Source organism: Prosopis cineraria, unplaced genomic scaffold (assembly GCF_029017545.1).
Source record: "Prosopis cineraria cultivar Desert tree isolate PC_DT_omini unplaced genomic scaffold, ASM2901754v1 PC11, whole genome shotgun sequence".
In the NCBI taxonomy this organism is placed as follows: Eukaryota; Viridiplantae; Streptophyta; class Magnoliopsida; order Fabales; family Fabaceae; genus Prosopis; species Prosopis cineraria.
In genome coordinates, this window is record NW_026555342.1 from 29,798,231 (window position 1) to 29,814,675 (window position 16,445).

The window sequence follows — 16,445 nt, forward strand, 5'->3', positions numbered from 1 at the left end:
GGGACTACATAACAAATAAAAAATATCTGCACTCAACGTGCGTCATATCTCCCCCACCTTTCTTAACAAATTATCGAACCCCATTGGGTTGAACCCAAAGTGCTAACGTGAGGCTAAGTAATTATCAAAAAATATTAAAAAGATTTGTGTTTCTTATAATGGATTTATCTGTTATAATTTTCCCTATATTTCATTCTTAATATGCATTCATTTGATTTTCAAATACGAACAATGTAACTAAAAACACTGCTTCAATGAAAAATAAAACGTTGCAAGTTTTGTGATGGTTTTTATTTATCACTGAGAAAATTTTTCACAAACTTAGTCCTTTGTGCATATCATACTCCCAATAAACGTTGAGCTGAGGCCTCGCTATGACCAAAATATGTCTCACAACTCAAAAAATATTCACAGAGCTATTTAAAAATAAATCACAAAAATAACTTTCATATCTGCAGAAAAATCGAGCTCACACTCCTATAGGATAAATGTTCTTTGCAAACAACCTTTATATACAATTTATGTATTTTATTGTATGTCTATTAAAATATATAAGCTATATGTGCAAGACAAGTAGAGAATTAAATTTAATTTGAAACAAACACAAGTCAATATATAATATAAATGTCAGAACTGAGAAGGTTTAAATACTCAATGCGTGAAGACTCTGGATATTTTTAATTTAGAAGCACCAATTATTCAAGATAGCTGTGATATCCATGTTGGTAAAATTAAACGTGAAAAGGTTAAAATAATATCTTCAACTATTAAAAAAAATATAATTTACCAAACACGCAAATTATAATTAATATTTTTTTAAATTTTTTAATCTTATCATGAGAGATGTCCTTTTAAGTATTTGTCATTGTGTTTGCACGCCTTGACTTGATTTGGAGTTGGAGAAGTATAAAATGATGCGTGATTTCCTGTATACGCAACTTACAATTTTGACGAGTCTGATATGCCCAACATGGGGAAATCTCCTTCCTTTGTTTTACTGATCTTCTCTATCAATTGCTTTATATCCTCCTTAGCTTGGATTAGCACAAGCGCCACTGCTGATAAATCTGCACTTCTTGGCCTTGAATCTCTTATCTCTTCAGATCCATATGATTCCTTATCTACTTGGTCTCTCTCTTCTTCTCCATGCAATTGGGTTGGTGTCACTTGCAATACCAACCATGGAAGGGTCCGTTCCTTGAATCTTGGTGGCATGGATCTTCAAGGCACCATATCTCTGCAATTGGGAAATCTCTCATTTTTAGTTGAACTTGATCTTAGAAGCAACAATTTTTATGGTCAAATACCAAGAGAGTTAGTTCAATTGCATAGATTGAAACTATTGAACTTTAGCTGCAATGACTTTCATGGACAAGTTCCATCATGGATAGGAGATTTATCTACATTGGAGCACTTGGATCTTCGAAATAATAGTTTTGATGGATTAATTCTACTATCTCTATTCAATCTATCAAGGATGGAGACATTAGATTGGAATTTTAATTTAATTGAAGGACCCGTCCCTAATGAGGTAGGAAGACTTGAGCATTTGAAGATTTTATGACTAGCGGTTAACAAGCTTTCAGGAATCATTCCCCAAACAATTTCCAATTTATCATCACTTGAATTATTGAGTATGTCTTATAACACTTTGTCAAGTATGTTTCAGATTATTTTTAATGCCTATATTTAATTTATCTCTAAGCTAGTCTATTTGGTTAGCATGATATATTCCTTTGAAGATCACCTGGCAGAATATAGGTCTGTCTCAACTATTTTATATTCTTTTTTTGTTGGTATTTTTATGCATTTTTACAGTTTTTGTTTTTGTTTTAAATTATCAATTTGTATTCGATAAATCACGTATATGCAACAGAAGCAATAGGATATTTGTTCCTTTATTACAGTGCATTCAAATAAGAGCTAGCATAGGAATAAATAATACATTAATGGCAATAATAGATCTAAATGGCTACCAGTTCTTGAAAATGAATATCTCTTCTATCATTTGAAACATCTTGAGGATTGCTTACAAAATGAATAAATAAAGCTCACAGCACATGGATCGGTAGCGTAACATTCAATTTTAATTTAGACTATCCTGATGGTTAAAAAAAAAAAAACACTGCAAACACAAGTACAAAATGCATACTTTAGAAAATTCTTCCATATACTTTAGATATATATATTATTTATATATATTGACATATTATTTATATTTTGATATTTGAAGGAGGCATTCCAAATGAAATTGGTGATCTTCCACATCTACAGATAATATGTCTTTTAAATAATCAGCTTTCAAGCTCTATGCTAACCTCTCTATTTAATAGTTCAGTTCGACAGTACATTGAACTTGCTAACAATAATTTGCAAGGTAAGAGTTTAAATTATACAACTGTTTTAAACTGTATGTTATTTTGTTTTTTTTTTGTTTTAATCTTTCGAATAAAAATAATTTTAAAATGACGAGTTTCATGTTTGTGATGGGTGTGGGTGTGTGATGTGTATTTGTTTGTTGGTTCACATAATGGTGGTGCCCCAATTAGCAATATGTGAATCACCCATACATTTTTTGGCAATTTGTGAAAAAAATCCCGATGCAATATAAGTAACTACGCATTTGCACTTCAACGAATATCACACACACACACACACACAATACGTGACAAAAAGACAACTAAAATTTATCAAATATTTTGTGATGCACGCAGGTGTGTGGTGTGCTGGTGTGCGTATTTGTTTGTTTGCTCACTTAATGGTAATGGTGGGACCACAATTTGCGTAAAAAATAATCTCCAAATAAACTTTTATCAATTTGTGAAAGGCATTCCCTATGCAATATAAGTAGTTGCACATATTTAAAAGAATTGTCTTTAAAAATATTTTCTAATAAAGGTTATCTTACTTTGATAGAATTTCCATGTTTATAAATTACCTTTCATTTTTCATCCCCCCCTGTGCATTATCTTTTTCATGGAAAGTTTTATTATTATTTTTTTTAAACATACAAATCCATCCATATTTCTCAATGAGTCACACATAAAACGCACAGAGTACGTGACAAGTTGACAACAAATTTATTCTATGGCTATTAGTCTTTCCATTTGTGGGTTGTGGCTTTTTTAAATTAATTGTACTTTTATATTATCATTTAGAGTATGTTAGCAATACTATTTCTCAAAGTCTTAAAACGATGTTATAAAAAATCTAAATGTCTTATGTGACATTCTCTACACAGGAAGCGTATTGTGGCAAAGTAATTTTGATGATACATCCAATTCTCTCATAAAAATATATATGTTTATTCCCTCTCCACTATAGTTACATTATATTCTTTGAAGTCTTAGAAGATTACATGCTGTCAATTAATAGATTTCATAAAGCTTTTATGTTTAATTCAATTATTATATATTATTTTTTATTCTTTTTGCAACACCTATATCTATTTAGTGTTAAAAAGCATTGTGAGAGCTTCTCTCATAAAAATGGAAAAGTCAGATTTATTTTATTTTTTTGGATAAAGATAAAATGTAAGATGTTTAATTAAAATGTTCAAAATCGTCCATTTTTTAATCAAACTCATGAAAATCTCATTTCTACTTCCCTTCGCCAATAATTTTGTGCACAGCATAAGGTATAAATCTGATTAAACTTTTATTTATTTATAAAATAAAAAATATCATAATTAATGTTATAGCAATGGGGGATACGTGGCTACGTGATGACATGCAAACGTAGAAATGGCACATTGAATGGTCCAGGTTCTGGGGTTCAGCAATGAGTAATGAGCATTGTTTAGAAAATATATTAAAAAAATTAAAATAAATATATTTGATGTGATGCTAAATAATAAAACATGAAATTGAAAAAATTGCACGTCATTAATTATTCAAGAGGAAGAAGGAGAAGGAGAAGGAAGAATCCAGCAAGTGATTGCCGTGACAACGCTTGGTGGATGGGTGCCGTTTTTGTCACTTTACAGATCATAACATGTTAGAACTTAGAAGGGTCCAAAGTTACCACTTTCGTACATTCATTATTTAGAATAAGACTACTAATGTTGATTAAATTACGTTGAAATAGTAGGTGCATATGATGATAAATTATCTAATAAATAAAATGATCAAGGGTTCAAATTCTAGTTCTTACCTAGAGAGCAAGTTCATTAGGAATGATCTACTTTTACTTGGGAAAGATTAGTCTATGATACCTATTAAAAAGCATTGGGAGCTTCTGTTAAAAAGCTTTCACTGTCTATTATTATGCATGCTTTTAATGTACCCCTCACATTAATCTATACACGTAGTGCTTATTCTATACTGCCTTCAACAATTTGAACGGAAGATATTTTTATTCTAGAAGCACAAGCTAGTTTGTCTAAGAAATTAAATAAATTAAATATTTTTCTTTTTTTAGGTGAAATTCCTTCATTTCATTGGAGCTTGCCTTCTTTAAGAAAAGGTTGACCTTGGAAGGAATCATTTAAATGGCAATTTGCCAAAATAAATGTGTCATCAACTCTCTTTGCTGGAAATCTTGGCTGTTCATGATAATTATTTAAAGGGAAGCATTCCAAAATCAATAAGTAACTGCACATCTTTGAAAGAATTATATTTGGAGTTCAACCCATTTATAGGTATGCACTTGTGTACATATGTGTGTTTTTCCCAAAGTGATTATGAATAAAATGTGAATTAGCTTCATATTAGAATATTAGATTATTTAATTCCAAAGTGATTATGGATTAAATCACATGTATGATATGAAGAATTATACTTTGGTGCTATTACAGATATGTCCCTATACATATATGTACGTGATTGGGCTATTGGAGTGAATGGGTGCTTGTTTTTCTTCTTAATTTATTGGATATAAATAAATTTGAAATGAGATCATTTTGTTTACACATACACATATTTTGACGAGATACACACTTACGTCTTTTAAGAATGTTTAATTTTGATGATTTGTAGTATCTGCATTATTTGCTTTCACTATAATGACATAATTTGATTGGGATGATAGAAAGGACCACTTGGATTTTGATGCTTCTCTCTTGCCTTTTATTTTTCATTTTCCATGCATTTTCCTTTTGAATGCAATTTTTCTTGTTTTTTCACTAATAAGTTTAATTATATTAATGATATGTCTATATACATGGATGAGTTTTGAATTTTTGTTTCCAATATCCATGCTTTTACCAATATACTAAAACACTCTTTTCTTGTTTTTGTTTTTTAATTTTGTTATCACACTTCATGTTGTCAAATGCATTTTAAATTTGTATGTACTTTGTCAATTGTATAGCAATACAAATATTTAATTTTTAACAAACAAAAAATCTCATATACATAGTAAAAGAAAATAAAATGGTGGATAGTATTATTTACGTATATTGCTTGATGCGACTTCATGAGAAATAACAAAAAATTAATAAATATAACTCCAATTATACCATAACAAGATTGACATTTTACTATGTATCATTACTTATAATCTTATATCAATAATTACTGCATAAAAAGCTTAATTTTTTTTTAAAGTAAATATTCTAACCATAGCATTTCAATGTAAGCCCACATATCCCAAGCCCAATCATTACATCTTCTTGTCCCTTATTATATATGATACCAGAGTTAATAACATTTGATAATTTTTGTAAGAATATGTAAGTTTAATATTAAACTTACATTAAAATACAGAAAAATTTCGAGTTGTGCATTTTCTTATTCACTATATATAAGTTTTATTATATATACCATTAAAAGAATTATATTTCGATGTAGATTTGAATTTGGATGGTAACTCATTTACAAGCATGAACTTAATTATACTTATGTTTCTTTTGTTTAAATCTCTTTTTTGAAATGGAGTATATCTAAAATAGAATTTTTCATTTCATCACTTCATTCATAATTTCATATTGTTTATTAATATTGAAACGGAGCAAATCTAAAATGCCAATATTTTTATTTTTAAATTTTATGCGTCTCCTATTAATTTTACTTTTACACTTTTATTTCTTTAACAGTTTAACTTATTTTTATTTTCAAATTTTTATCTTGCAAATTCATTAAATCATGGGGTTAAAACGAGCATTGCTTAAAATTATTTTTGTTATATTTAACATAATGTTTAAACTTATTCTTAGACATACTAGATTTAATGATATTTGATAATTTTTGTAGGGAAAAATGACAATGAAATCTCCCTGAATTATATAAATAACAATCTGGTCCCTCAAAATGTCATAATTTCAATGAAGTCTGTAAGGACCTCTATGTCAATAAATTTTAAAGCAACAAGATGATCTTACCGTTACTGAAAATAACAAACCCTATTTACAACTTGTTTATGGAATCACGACCTTTTTTTTTTTAAGTTGCAAGAGTTGAACAAACAATCACTTATCAAGTGTAATTTCTATTATTAAAAAATAAGCCTCAATTATAACTTTTGCTCTATGAATTATAAGAATTAAACAAGAAAGTATAATTTGTTAAGTGTAATTTTTATTATTGAAAAACAAGTTCTCAAAATAACAAATCTCATTCACATCTTTTGTTTAAAGATTCACTTTTATTTAAAGAATTGTAAGAATTGAATAAGAAATTACAACTTTTCATTAAAGGTAAAATGATCTTTTTAATTTAAAATTTATTAACAAAGAGATCTTTAAGAGCTTCAGTGAAACTATGGCATTTTGAGATATTAGATTGTCATTTATATAATTTAGAGAGATTTTCTTTTCATTTTCCCATTTTTGCATGATTGAATAAGTTTTATATCAAAATAACATTAAATCACAGACAAGTTTTGAGTTGTATTTTTCTTATTTATTATATATAAACAAAAACATATTTAAATACGTTAAAGAAATAAATTACAAATTATAATAATGAAATTAAAAATAATTAAATGACACCCAAAAATGTGACGTTACATCCTCATTTTTGACATCTTTGTTTTGTAATTAGAAGCAATATGATTTAGCTGAAATGGAATTTGAAATCCAAGAATTAAAATTTGTAAAAAATATCATCGAGTTACAGTTCATTAAGTAAGTTTAGAATTTTTGCTGAACTTTAAAAAAATCATAACTAAATCTAGAGAATTTGTATGAGAATGATCTAAAATTTTATAGTTATGGTTTTACAAATGCCAAACAATACAGTTCATTGCTTTTCTAAACTTGCTCTGTTTCTTGGACAGAATCTGTACCTTAACTGTAAAAATTCATAACTAATTATACAAAACTGACTTTGACATTATTCTTGGCTCATTTTAGGCCTTGACGAGCTCTCTAGATGAGAAAAATAAGGACAGGACTTTAATTGGGCCAACTGATACATTTAATACATTCACTTAAGTTGCTCTGTTTTCAAGATTGATTCTGACCTTTCAATTAGAAAATTAATAACTCAAGCTACAGAGCTGAAATTGATTTGGTTTTGAACTTTCTGGAAATCTTGGGATGTCTATATTATGCAAACAAATTATCAAAGTCAAAAAAATCCATTTACTGTAAACATTTTATTGAAACAGTAGTATACCTTAAGAAAATCAAGCATCAGGACAATATGATACTTGCACTCTTAAATCGAAGCTCCAAGAAATTTCTATAGCTTGTATTCATGCTTAATCACTCTAGACATATAAAGGATGCATAGTGTTATTTTTGAGTGAATTTATATAACTCAAATAAATTTACATGTGGTTAAAAATATAAGTCTCCAACTTGGCAATCAAGTGTCACTTATTTAATTCTTTGAATTCTTCTTCCTTCTTGTTCTTGTTTGCTTTCCACCAAGTATGGTTAGTAATTGGGAGTGAGGCATAAAGTCTCAATGAGAAGATAACCATTCCACATGGCATAGTCCATTCAAATATTGAACATAACTAACGAAGTATTGCATGATACACATATCATGGCATCATGGATGAACTTTACATAAAACTTTACATCATAACAAACATGGAAGAACTTCACGTGAAACATTTAGAATCTCATAACATGACATCAAAACTTCATATAGATCATTCCATAACAAGGATAAGATCAAATGAAAGAAAAAGGTTAAGTTGCTGCCTTCCAAATCTTGCTTTCCATTCCTTCAAGTCTTTGAGGTACACTTGAACAAACCTCTAAATCATCTTTCTTTGTAACCAAAGGCCGTGGAAACCACAATTATTCATAACTTGTTCTAACTTGCTTACTTTGGCCTCAGATTTCACTTAGTTATCCTTAAGCTTTAACTTCACTCGCACAGTCTTTTTCCACTTGATTTTTTCATGATGGATTCAATGGTGATATGTATTTTATGAAAATCCCATTCTTCCTAATATACATGCTCTTTACAGAACAAAAGGGTTCTTAAACCCAACATGAACCCCTTGTACCAATAGGAATCATAGAAATTATTAATCAGCTAATTCCAAAATTATACCAGAAATTTTATTAATCTCTCTCCTAATAAAAATTCATATTTACATTTAGAGCATACATACCAAGTGATGGTGGAAATTCAAATAATTCAAAATTTACATTTTATGAAAAAAACTTGAAATGTTTTACATGTTTTTTTTTACACTAAATGGAACGTTTTCATTTTAATTATATCCATGATATGTTGATACACATGCATGAATATTGAAATATTGTTTTAATATGCATATTCTCTAACAATATACTAGAATAGACTTTTAATTTTGTTATTAAAATATTTAAATGTAGCCCAACACATTTAGTGTGTGTAGATTTTATGAAGTATTTAGTTCCTTACCAATAGGAAAATCGAAGATATCTAGAAAGTGCCTTGTAATATTGACCCCATATATAATAGGGAGAATCACATTCAAGGATCTGAGAAGATAATTATTTACCATGATTTTTAGACTTATTCTTAGACATACTAGATTTAATGATAATTGATAATTTTTGTATGATTGAATAAGTTTTATATTAAAATACAGACTAGTTTGGAGTTGTATTTTTCTTATTTATTATATATAAAAAACATATTTAAATACGTACAAGAAATCAATTACAAATTATAATAATGAAATAAAAAAATTAAATGCCACCCAAAAATGCAACATTACATCCTCACTTTTAACACCTTTGTCACGTAATTAGAAGTAATATCGTTTAGGTGAAATAGAACTTGAAGCTCGAGAATTAAAATTTGCAAATTAATCATCAAGTTACAGTTCATTTAGTAAGTTTAGATTTTTTGGTGAATTTTGAAAAATCATAACTAAATCTAAAGAATTCATATGAGGATGATTTAAAATTTTTTGAAATATATTTATGCCCTCTACCTGAAACAAATATAGTTATGGCTTTTACTAATGCCAGACAATACATTTTATTGCTTTTCTAAACATGTTCTGTTTCTTGGACAGAATCTGTCGCTTAAATGTACAAATTCATAACTAATTATGCAAAACTGATTTTGACTTGATTCTTTGCTCATTTCAAATGACGAGCCCTCTTGATGAGAAAAATAATAAAAAGGACTTTAATTGGACCAACTGATACATTTAATACATTTACTTAAATTGCTTTGTTCTCAAGACGGATTCTAACCCTTCACTTAGAAAATTAATAACTTAAGCTACAGAGCCCCAATTGATTCAGTTTTAAACTTTCTGAAAATATTAGGATGTCTATATTATGAATACAAAATTTTCAGGTCAAAAGAGTCCATTTAGTGTAAACATTTTAATGAAACTGTAATAGACCAGTATGATACTTACATGCTTAAAATCATAGCTCCAGGAAATTTCTATAGCTTCAACTCATGCTTTATCAGTTTAGAAATATAAAGGATGCATAGTATTATTCTTAAGTGAATTTATACAACTCACGTAAATTTACATGTGATTTAAAACATAAGTCTCCAACTCTGCAATTTAGTGCCACTTACTTTATTCTTTGAATTCTTCTCCCTTCTTGTTCTTGTTAGATTTCCGCCTAACATGGTTAGTAATTGGGAGTAAGACATTAAGTCTCGACAGCAACATAACCATTCCACATAGAACATGACTAACAATTATGGCATGATATACATATCATGGCACCATGGGAGAACTTCACATAAAGCCTTTAGAAACTCTCATAACATGACATGAAAATTTCACATAAACCATTCCATAACAAGGATAGGATCAGATGAAAGAAAAAGGTTAAGTTGCTGCCTTCCAACCCTTGCTTTCCATTCCTTACCATCTTTGAGGTGTACTTCACCAAACCCCTAAATCATCTTCCTTTGTAACCAAAGGCCGTGGAAACAACAGTTATTCTCAACTTGTTCTAACTTGTTTTCTTTGGCCTCAAATTTCACTTGGTTATCCTTAAGCATTAACTTCACTCACATAGTCCTTTCCCACGTGATTTTTCATGACGGATTCAATGGTGATATCCATCTCATGAAAATCCAACTCCTCCAAACATACATGCTCTTGACAGAACAAAAGGGTTCTTAAACCCAAACTGAACTCCTTTTATTTATACCTCAAACCCTTGTTTTTCACCCTTCAGAATCAAATCCTAACATCATGAGAACATCTATATAACATTAATTTAATCCCATGAATACGAGCTTGCCATATCAGGGCTGCCAATCACTCTTCAATATTGTAAGCTACTCTGAATGAAAACCATGACAATAGGAAGTTAACTCTTACCTCTCCTCCTTAGTGCTTGATTCTAGAACTTTTTTTTTTCTTGATCAAGCTTGCTGTCTCCAGAACTCTTACTTGAAAAATCTAAAACCAATTGAATAAAGCTTTTGATGCAAGGAACAATTTTTGTGAAGAGTGTTTTGGAATTAGATGTGGTTTAGTAGGAGATTTATCTTGGTTTTTGTTTCTCTCTCCCTTTTAACCATTTTTGCATGCTCTCTCTCTCTCTCTCTTGCTGCAAGACCACCGAAAATTAGGCTGAAGGAATAAGGAGCTATGGTCAAACTTTAAAAATTAAACCAAGTTTAATAATGTTTCAATTCCACTAATTCTAACAAACCATTTTCCCTTTTAATTTGGACCAAGTATAAGTTAGAATTTTTAAATACTTGCTGCCAGTCCAAGGACGGTACAATCTCTTAAATTGCGCTTGGAATTATTTCATATGGTTTTTAATTTATAATGGGTAGAAGTTTTTGTGATTTTCTTGACCTAATTGGATAAAAATTCCAAGATGAAATCTTTCAACAATTACTAACCAGTGAAAAAATGATGTTTTTCTTCTAAATATTCATCTTCCTTCAAATACTTCAAATAATATTTTTCCTTCGATTCTTTCTAAATTTTGCATAATTTTTCTGTAATTACACTTAAATACCCAAAACTTTTAGAAATTAACTTTAATTATATCCATGATGTGTCTGTTAACATGGATGAGTTTTTAATTTTTATTTCCAGTATGCGGACTTTTACCAATATACTAAAACAGACCTTTCTTGTTCCTGTTTTTAATTTTGCTATCACATTTCACGTCTTCCAAATGCATTTTAAATATGTATATACTTTGTCACTTGTTTTTCTAGAAATATATTTATTTTGTGTCAATAAAATATATTTAATTTAACAAAAAAATCTCAGATACATAATAAAATAAAATAAAATGGTGATAGTATTATTTGCATATATTGCTTGATGTGAGAAATAATATAAATTTAATAAATATAATTGCAATTATATCATAACAAGATTCACATTTTATTATTTATCATTACTGCTAATCTTATACAATAATTATTGTAAAAAAAGCTTAAATTATTTAAAAAGTAAATCTTCTAAGCAAAGCACTTCGATGTAAGCTCACATTTCCCATGTGACATCTTGTAGTCCATTAGTCTTTGCCTCACTTCAAGTTCATATATAATCATGTATTTATTTCATATTTTCCCAAGAACTGTATATATATTATTTCATTAGTTTATTTTGTTTCTTAAAAATTCTAGCAAATCAATTAAATAGACAAAAAATATATAATCATTAAACCCATCCATTTTATACAGGCTAGTTCAACCATATTTTGGGCTCAAAAATTACAACTATTACCCCATCAAAACAAGGTCTCTCTTTTTTTTTTAATGAAAAAACAAAGACTTTTTTGACAATGTTCAAAACCAAGTTAGACACAACAAACCTACATCTATCATAACCTATCCTATAACAGAAGACAAAACAAACACAAAAATCTGTGAAATTAATAAAATAGTCCGTAATGACTAACGATATATTTGCAATACTTTGCAAATAAATAAAATGTATCATTTTAATTCATTTAGGTTTAGAGTAGGACTGCGCTGCATGTTTAATTTTAAAATATGCTATGTGAAATTAAAGAATGCTTTTCAAATTAAAGTTTTTTCATATAATAATTAATGAATAAATATTAATTTGAAATTAAAAATTTGGCAGACAAGAAATAGGATAAATACTGAAGAAGTTAAGTAAATAAAGAATGACGAGGAGAGAGTGAAATATAAAATTTAAAATAAATAGGAGAAAAAATAAAAAAAAAATTATATCATTTTATAAATTTAGTTGTGGGCAACAAAGTTTCAGGATTCACTTCAACATCAGCGTCCAACTTATCTTTACTTGAGTTATTGAATTTTTCATATAGCAATTTGTCAGGTGTGTTTTAGATTATTTTTAATATACATAATTGTCTTTGTTCTATGTACTAGTCTATTTGGTTTGCTGGATTTAATCCTTCAAGGATCATGTAGAGGAAGATAAACCTGGGTCATTTGTCTAGATCGTTTTCTTCTGTTTTTATTTCGGTATTTTTATGCGTGTTCTTTGTCTTGGAAACACTTTTTTGTTTTTTAAGAAAACAATTATCATCAAATTTTTTTGCTATAATTGTTAATCCAAATGGATCTAGAGGCTCATCAATCTTTCAAAGTAATTGTAATAATGTTAAAAAGCATTGTAAGAGCTTCTAATTACAAGCTCACTACTCTAATGTAAAAATAATAATAATCGAAATTCTATGATATAGCGTGTCATGAAAAAAAGAAATAGATATAGCAAAAACCAATTTATGGTTAATGAACCCCTCCCCTAATTTTATGATTTGAAGGAAATTTTGTGTATCCTTTACATAGCTTTGCGTAGTTGAACGTTATTTTATAGTGCCTCCAAAAGTTTCAACTATAAAGATATTGTCACCATCAAATAAATTAAATATTTTACATTTTTAAGTGAAATTCCTTCATTTTTATGGAACATGCCCTCTTTAATAGTGGTTGTCCTTGGAATGAATAATTTAAATGATACTTTGCTAGAAGAAATGTGTCATCAACTCCCTTTGCTGGAATCATTTGATGTTGATAATAGTTATTTAAAGGGAAGCATATCAAAATCAATATTTAATTGCACATCTTTGAAACACGCACGAATTTATTTATGTATTTTTTTCCTTTAAAAATTTTCCTCTAAAATGAGATTTTGTTTTTCATCATTTCATTTCATTCATGCATATTATTCATTCATACAATGGGACTTATTTATAGCTAGTGATTATTCTTTAAAAAAAAAAGAAAGAGTTAGTGATTACAATCCAAAAATAACAGAGAAAGCTAAAATCCTGAATGAATGGAACCACATGATGTTTATAAAAAAATTACAAATTATAATATATAAATTAAATAAAAAAAATTAAATGAAACACAAAAAACGCTAGTGCAGTCATATGTGTGCTCTAAGTCATAAACGAAAACATGATATGTTTTCAGCACTCAAACAAATAATTAAATTACATCATTTAAATTCATTTGGGTTTAAATCAAATAACTATTTCCAAATTATATTTTTTCATATTATAATCTTTGAATAATTATTTAACTTGAAATTAAAAGATCAATGCAAAATCAATAGGAGGGAGAATGTATACAAAAAAAATATAAAAACATGTGGACTTGTTGTATTTGATGTGCAACCATATGTTTTTCTTTCTGTTGAGACAAAAAAAAAAAAAATCCTCTTTCTCGCTTTCGCTATTATAAGAACAACTTTTTACACCCGTTAAAATTAGCATTTTAACAAGTGGCGTAGAAAGTGGAGGAGACAACTTTCTATATCAGTGTTGAAATAACAGGTGTAAATGTCTACTTTTTTATACTGGTTATATAAAGAACATAGAAAATTCACTTTCTATATTGGTTGTCTAGACAGTAGGTGCAGAAAATGTTTTTCTTAAAAAAAAAAAAAAACACTTTCTATATTGTTAAACTTCAATATTTGTGTTTCTAGGTTTTATACCAAAGGAAATAGGAAATCTTGTTAAACCTGAAGTCTTAGATTTGAGATCAAATCACTTGAGTGGATCAATTACTTTCAATGGGACGTCGCTGGCATATGTTCTCCTTGAAGACAACTTTACAGGTATGCTTATTCTTTATTGTTTGCAAAAAATTTAATTTGATGCTTTAACAAACTTTTCATTTATTATTTGCGCTTTTTCTATATTGTTTGTAAAAATTTTGACTAAAAAATGGAAGATTTTGAAGCAATCTGTATATTAATGAAAGCAATAGTGTACATATATACATGCATGCACGTATCGTGATCCCTGTGATGAAGCCAAACTAATAAATGACAATGAATAATATTCTATTTCGCCTATAATTCCTCCTACGAATGCGGTGACAGCATATTTACAGGATAATCAAATCTTGACTAATCCTAACACTCCCCCTCAAGTTGGAGCGTGTAGGTTGGTAACGCCCAACTTGCACATTAAAGTTCTCAGTTTTTCTCTTCCGAGTGCCTTTGTGAATACGTCAGCCAATTGATTCTTTGTCCAGATCTTTCATGGCTCTATTTCTCCTGTTTGAACTCTTTCTCTCACAAAGTAACAATCCATCTCCACATGCTTCGTTTGCTTGTTAAAGACTGGATTCATGGCTATATGGAGAGTTGCTTGGTTGTCACAGTAAAGTGGAGTGGCTTTGGCTTGTGGTGCTTGTAACTCCTTCATCAACCACCTTAACCATATTAGCTCACTTACTGTTGAAGCTATTGCTCGATACTCAGCTTCTGTTGATGACCTAGCAACTACACTTTGCTTCTTTGACCTCCAAGATATTGGCGAATCACCAACTTTTACTAGGTAACCTGTGCATGATCATCAAGTTAAGGGACAACCAGCCCAATTGGCATCACAGTAGGCTTCAAGCTATATTGACCCCTCTGCTAAGAGTAGTATTCCTTGTCTTAGTGTGTTTTTGAGGTAGCGTAAGATTCTTTTAGTTGCTGTCATGTGTGTGCGTTTTAGAAAAGCTACAAATTGATTGAGTAAGTTCACGACATGCGCAATGTCACATCTCGTTATTATTAGACACTGACGTTTTCCTAGCATCCTTCTATATCTCATTGGTTCTACATATGGCTCACTTTCATCTTCTTGTAACTTACAATGTTGCTCTATTGGAAACTCACTCGGTCTGCAATTCTCCATTCGTGCATCTTTTAGAATGTCCAGATTATACTTTCGCTGAGTCAAAACAATGCCATGTGTTAAACATGCTACTTCAATCTCAAGAAAATACTTGACTCTACCAATGTCCTTTATGCTAAACTTTCTAATCAGATGAGCCTTAGTCTCTTGCATCTTGGTCAAGTCATCTCCCACCAACAATATATCATCGACATAAACAAGATAGGCCACATATGAAGATTGAGTTTGAAATATATACAATGAGTGATCCACTTTGCTTTGTGAGAAGCTGGCATCTCTTAAGGCTTGAGTCAGTTTTTAATGCTAGTTACACGATGCTTGTTTCAACCTATACAGTGATTTCTTAAGTTTGCATACATGTGTCTCCCCCTCACGAGCGAACCCTTGAGGAATACGTATGTCAATTTCTTCATCCAAGTCCTCGTGAAGGAATGCATTATTGACATCAAGTTGATGAATGTGCAAATTGTAACCATCTTAGCCACCAGAGCAAAAGTGTCATGAAAATATTCCCCTTCAATCTGAGTGAACCCATGAGCTACCAAACAAGCTTTGTGACTAGCGACGGCATCATTGGGTTGAAACTTAGTTTTGTAAACCCATTTGGAGTCGATAACATGTTTCCCTCGAGGTAGTGGGATGAAAGACCAAGTCTGATTAGCTTCAAGGGCAGAAATCTCTCGTTTCATGGTATCACGTTAGTGTGCATGTTGGTGAGCTTGAAAAAATGTCTTAGGCTCATCTGTGGAACTGATGGTCGAAAGGAAAGCCTAGTGTGAACTGGAAAACTGGTCATACGAGATATAATGTGTCACACCCCGACAATAGAACATGTTTGGCATAGAATATAGAGATAATACCCATATCCTAAAAATCTTTACTTAAGAAAACTCTAATTTATAAGCCATGAAGACCTTTGATAATAAATTAAGCCATCCTCAATACAAAGCCATACGAACAAAAG

General features: G+C 29.6%; 1 protein-coding gene across 1 annotated transcript; it reads left to right on the forward strand.

Annotated features, from left to right (window-relative positions):
• Positions 1 to 970: 970 nt before the first annotated feature.
• Positions 971 to 14,816, forward strand: LOC129286448 (LRR receptor-like serine/threonine-protein kinase FLS2). Its single transcript, XM_054922409.1, has 4 exons — positions 971 to 1,531; positions 2,299 to 2,377; positions 14,275 to 14,406; positions 14,674 to 14,816. Exons 1-4 carry the CDS (start codon positions 971 to 973, stop codon positions 14,814 to 14,816), a joined length of 915 nt encoding a protein of 304 aa, XP_054778384.1.
• Positions 14,817 to 16,445: the final 1,629 nt, after the last annotated feature.